Source organism: Stegastes partitus, unplaced genomic scaffold (assembly GCF_000690725.1).
Source record: "Stegastes partitus isolate 25-593 unplaced genomic scaffold, Stegastes_partitus-1.0.2 Scaffold732, whole genome shotgun sequence".
Classification (NCBI taxonomy): Eukaryota; Metazoa; Chordata; class Actinopteri; family Pomacentridae; genus Stegastes; species Stegastes partitus.
Window position 1 is genome coordinate 75,496 of NW_007578463.1, and position 5,726 is coordinate 81,221.

A 5,726-nucleotide genomic window follows, 5' to 3' on the forward strand; every position below is an offset into this window, starting at 1 on the left:
GACGGATGAAACGGTTCAACGCCACCGCATTTATTAACTAAACCAGACCAGTATTAAGGTGGAAACGGCTGCAAGTGCGTCTTTAAAAACCAGCGTGTTTACCAAAATTACAGCCTTTTTTTCAGAGGATCAATACCGTCAGCTGGAGGAGGAGGAGGAGGATGGAGAGTGACAGCGGAGGGAGGCAGCTGTTACAGGGCTGCAGGGGGAGGAAGTACAAGACGGTTGATCAGGAAGCACAAAGCGACCTCAACCGTCGCCCCGGCAACGCCAGTGGCCAGGCGCCCGAAAATAAAACTAAAAAAAAAAAAAAGTGAACTGTTTTTCCTCTTCGGCGATTTTCTGTTTGAGAAACGAAAAACAGGATTTGACGACTGAGTGTAGCAACCTGGAAATTTTACGTCTTGCAGTCGAGCACCGCAGGATGAAGTCAGAGGCGAGCGGCGAGATTCAGGATGACGGTCGCACGGAGGGGAAATGAAAACGCGATAACCAGGTGTTGACAGACGGACTTCTCACTGCCTCCGAGCGTTGGTTCATTTCCCACGATGGCGATGCGACGAAACCAGATTCAATATAAGAAATAAACATTTTTTAACAAGTTTAAACAGATTTTTTTTTTACTTAATTTTTCAGATTTTTCCTGTTTTGTTAAATTGCCCCCCAAAAAATTTCTGGTGAAATCAAATATAAAATAAATATTTTATTTATATTTGGAGTGGAATCAAACCGGCCAAAGCTGCACCTGTATTTAAAAAAATGTTTGTTTCCTTGTTTTACAGCAGCGTGACCAAAACTTAAAATACGACTAATTGAGTAAAACTAAAAAAAAGGCGAATTTCACATTTAACCGGGATGAAACGAACATTTTCTGCATCGACATCACAGTTAATCACAAACGACTCGTCAACAAAGTTAACGTCTTGTAAATAAAGTTGGAAAAAAAACTCTAAAATCTGAATAAATTAGATTTTTAAAGACTGATTTCTCTTTTAAATCAGTCATGAAAACAAAAAAATGCACAATTTTTGTTTTTCGTATCAAGCAGAGAAGCAAGAAGTTGTTTTAATGTCCCTTTTTTCCTCCTTTTTACCTCCAAATATTGACTTTTTTCAGCTTTTACTGATGATTAATCGAAGCAGTGAAGCTCTCTCCACCTCAGTTTATGCTTCTTTTTTTTCTTTTTTTTGTAAATGACACGTCACGTTGTCAGGAATAAACTGCAGCTACGGCCCGATGCGATCCAGCTGACAGATGTTTCCACGATGCAAAATATTCACATCCTGTCGAGAAGAACTGAGAAAAAAATCTGGAAAATTTGACTCATGATGGCTGGTTTTGTTTGTTGCTTCTGGATTCCTTTTTTTGCTGTTTCGCGTATCAGCAGGTTCGGGTCGCTTTCATCTCCGAGTTCAAACGACGAAACTCGGATCAAACGCGTTTCGGTTTCGGTTTTTGTTTGAGTCGCGCTATCGGTGACATCAGGCAGTTCTAGTTCCCATCAGTCTGGGCTGTGCGACATATTTTCCTCGGTGGAAGCTCTGAGAAAACAACAACATGTTTGCTTTCCTGGAACACCATCATCATCATCGCATCACAGCCGCCTGCCTGGACTTAAATTTCCCGATTCCCGCCTGTGTTGCCCTGTGAGCAGATACGAGGCGAATCGGGAAGTCCAGAGCAGGAATCTTCCCCCCGGTCAACGCCACGCGACCCAAAAGTGAGAACTGAAAGGGGCGTGTGTGTGTTTGTTTGTGTGCATCACTTCCTCCGTGAGAATCGTTTCCCTGTTACAGTAAGTCTCTAACAAAGAGCCTCTGAGATGAGCGCCTTCAGAGATCACACGAGCTGTAACCTGCGGTGATTCGTTAACCGTGGAAGCGTTCTGAGCCGTTGGAGGCGAAACGTAAATCATTGATTGAACTTCCTGTTCGGGCTCCGGCCCCAGAACTCCACGATCACGTCGAGCGGCGCCACGTTCGCTTGTGTCAACAGGTGCTGAACTGCCTGATGTGCTGCGACGGGATTCAGATTTTTTTTTTTCTTGCTTTTTAAATTCAATCTTTACGCTTCAAGCCAATTTATTACTTGAAACTTTTCATCAGTGGAACAAGCGGACGATATTTCTGTTAGGAATCAATTTAAAAACACACACGAACCCTTAAAACTCCTTTTATAAAAACTGCCAAAACACCTTTTGTCAGAAAAACAGAGAATCGTAGAGTTTTAAGTTTTTCTGGCGGTCCTTGAACTACTCATCTGTGTCATGGCTTAACAAAATGTGGGTTCAAAATTGTACTATTTCGTCTTAGTTAAAAATTATTTGAAAATCAAGCGTTGGCTCAAATAAGACGCGGTAAAAAACAAAAAATTCAGCACTTTTTAGCACAACAGTGAAGCTTTAAGCGACTCAACTGCGATCGACAGTCTAGCAGCAAAAATTCAGGGAGTTTTTGGCTGAAATGAAAGTAAAAACGTACCATATGAAGTATCTATAGTAGGTAGAGTCGCCGTCTTTTCTACTGGTAACACCTGAGGGCACAAAATTAAATGAACTTGATTAATAAAATAAATGCAGCTTGGCTCTAAAGCAGAATTCAGAGAAGCAAGTTGTTGGAGGAAACACTCAAGTGAAAAGCACCTGGTTTGTAGAGGCTGTAAAAATGCAAGCAGTTAAATACCTACAGTGTGTAGAGTTTCCATTTTTTGGGTGCTATGGTGCACAAAAGACACATTCGGCAGTTTTTAAAAGGCCGGTTTTCTTTTTTTTTTTTTAAATGCCAAAACACCATTTATCAGAAAAACAGAGAATCATAGAGTTTTAAGCTTTCCGACAGTCCTTGAACTACTCATCTGTGATATTTCATCAAAATCGCTTCGTCTTATTTAAAAATAGTTTAAAAATTAAGTGTTTGCTGAAATGAGACGCCGCAAAAAACAAAAAAATCTGCACTTTGTAGCACAACCGTGAAGCTTGAAGCGACTCAGCTGTGATCGACGGTCTAGCAGCAAAAATTCAGGGAGTTTTTGGCTGAACTGACAAAGTAAAAACGCACAAGATAAACTTTACCGTTAACACCTGTGGGCACAAAATTAAACGTACTGGATCAATAAAATAAATACAGAAGACAGTTGTTGGAGGAAATATCCAGCATGTCTGGTCGTGTGAGAAACACCGAGTTTGTAGAAATGCAAGCAGTGACATATCTATAGTTTGTAGAGTTTCCATTTTTTCTGTGTGATAGTGCCCAAAAGACACATTTGGGTTTCATCTCCTTCTAGTCGTGCTTGTTCTGTTTCCACAGAGGTTCATACTGCAGTGACAAATGAGCCCACAGTGAGTAATAACGCACCAGAAGTTCAGCGGGTTAAAGTTTATTCACTTTAAGGCGTCGTGCTGCTCTGTTGGAGGTAAAATCCGTTTTTCTCCACGAGGACGTCACCTGCACTCGTCGACGTTACCTATTTACCACCTAGGAAGGGTTTTCCTCAGAACAAACGAGTCCTGATTTGTCGCCCTGGCAGAGTTTCTGTCCTCTCAGGGATTCTTCCACTATTGCTCAAGTCGTCGGCTGCCTGGAAAGCCAAGGGGAAGAAGAAGAGGAACCCGACTCTGTGGATGACGTCCATGCTAATGTCTCATTTTTTTTGTGCAGGCGCTCGCTGCAGCCCGTGTGTTAACCTCTGACCTTTGCATCTGTGCAGGGGACGTCCTGTATGAGCTGCTGCAGCACATCCTGAAGCAGAGGAAGTCCCACGTGTTTTACCCGTCGGCCTACTTCCCTGGGAACTCCTTCCACTCGCTGCACGAGCACGCCGTGCCGCATGTGAAGCTCGAAGGTCAGTACAGCCGACAGCGCCTTCCTCTGTCATGCATGTTCAGCCCAGGAGCTAAATTTCCTCTCACCTGACCTCTATCTCAGTAATGAGCAGACTTTTCTTGAATTTATTGCACAAATTCCACCCAAAAATTCTACAACGGATTCCTCTTTTGGCACCGTTCACTGTTTCAGACGTATAAAGCAGCCAGAAATATAAAATAAAAAGAAAGTTTTGAGCATCTCAGAGTGATAAATGTGACGCTATTGGACATAAATAAAGGTCCAGCTACAATTATTACATATTTACAGTAGCTATAAGTAGTTTAAGAGGTACAATATCTTTAAAAAAAATACCCAAATTACACAACTTATTAGAGCCAGAAACTGTAAAAACAGAAAGAAAAATAACCAAATCTGAGCTTCAAATCGTGATATTTGTTCAGAATCACTCTGTTCTACAAATGAACTGACTGCATGAAGACATATGTCGTGGAAAAAAACTAAACTAAACACGAAAAACTGCGCAAAAAGTCACAGAAGACAAAATGTGAGGGACTTCTTGACTGAACTGCACAGAAAGCAGACACTAGGCAAGTAAGGAAACTAACTAGAGAGACTTATAATAAAAACATACTGCAAAAAAAATAAATGCAACTTGCTTAAGAATTTGTGTACGGAGGAGGAAGTTGTCAGTAAGTTGCTGGACGATACAGTCAGCACGGTGAAACGTCTTTGTAGAAGCTTGACAGACACATAATTTGCCAGGTTTGAGGATGTAAAACACATAAGAGGTAAAATATCTTTTGTATGTAGAGACACGATTTTTCATTTTCCAGGTTGTTCTGTTTCCATAGAGGTTCAGGACTTTGTACTGCAGTGAAAAATGAGCCCACAGTGAGTAAAAATGTGACTTTAAATGCAAAAAATGACCAGAAACTGGGTTAAACCAGCGATCCCCAACCACCGGGTCGTGGACCGGTACCGGGCCGCACAGAAAGAAAAAAAAAAACCAACATTTTATTGGTTTATTTTGTATGTCCAGCGGAGTCTTCAGGGTGTTTTATTTTGAAACATGACTAGCTCGGCTTCCCGTCGCGTCCGTCTGCGCTTGTTTCTCACGCTTGTGTGTCAGTTTTTATCCGTTAAACGAAGCCGTCAGTGAAACTGCTGCCAAAATTAATAAAAAAACAAACATCTCAGCTTCTCTGGAAAGTCGGAGAGACGCGACGCTGAGACGGGAGGAAAAGTAAACGCATATTTCATTTGTTTGTGAAACTTTTTAACAGAAAAACAATTATTTTTTATTACGATGTTCTTGCTTAAAACCGGTCCGTGGTGTATAAAAAACTGAAGACCGCCGGTTAATCTGCTTCAAACTGAGCAGACATTTTTACACTAATGTCAATTTTCTTGCTGTTTAAAATGACGACGCTGAGTTTTTATTCTAATAGAACACAAAAACACTGTACAAGCTTTATATAGTCGGGCTAATTTAATCCTATTACAGCAGCCGACTATATAACTGTAATTTAATGAGGTAGAAAGTAAAGCATACGCATGAATCAAAGGATCTTCTTGCAGTTTCTGGGTGGGTTTTTTTTTAACCTGTTGACTCATCGTTGGCGCCGTTTTCACTACAACATAAAGTCCTGAACTTCTGTGGAAACAGAACAACATATTTCTAAGTGCTCACAGGCATTACCTTCACGGGGTGGGAAAAAAAATAAAAAAAGAAGGTGGGTCCACATATTCTAGATATTTTCCCACCTACATTTTTCATTTGTTTTCATACCCGTCTCCTGTCTGTTCTGAGGGAACACTGCCTGCAGTTCAGGCGAAAAGTCCCTGAAAGTTTTTCGTAGTTGAATCACTAACGGCTGAGATGGGTAGCACAAGGTGATTTTA

The 5,726-nt window shown here is 41.1% G+C and overlaps 1 protein-coding gene across 1 annotated transcript in view; it reads left to right on the top strand.

The window, feature by feature from the left end:
- etv6 (ETS variant transcription factor 6) overlaps positions 1 to 5,726 on the top strand; it is a 45,463-nt gene that overhangs the window by 26,279 nt on the left and 13,458 nt on the right. Inside the window, exon 4 of the mRNA XM_008291305.1 lies at positions 3,706 to 3,840. Coding sequence (XP_008289527.1) covers positions 3,706 to 3,840 — 135 coding nt within the window. The remainder of the gene's footprint in view (positions 1 to 3,705; positions 3,841 to 5,726) is intronic.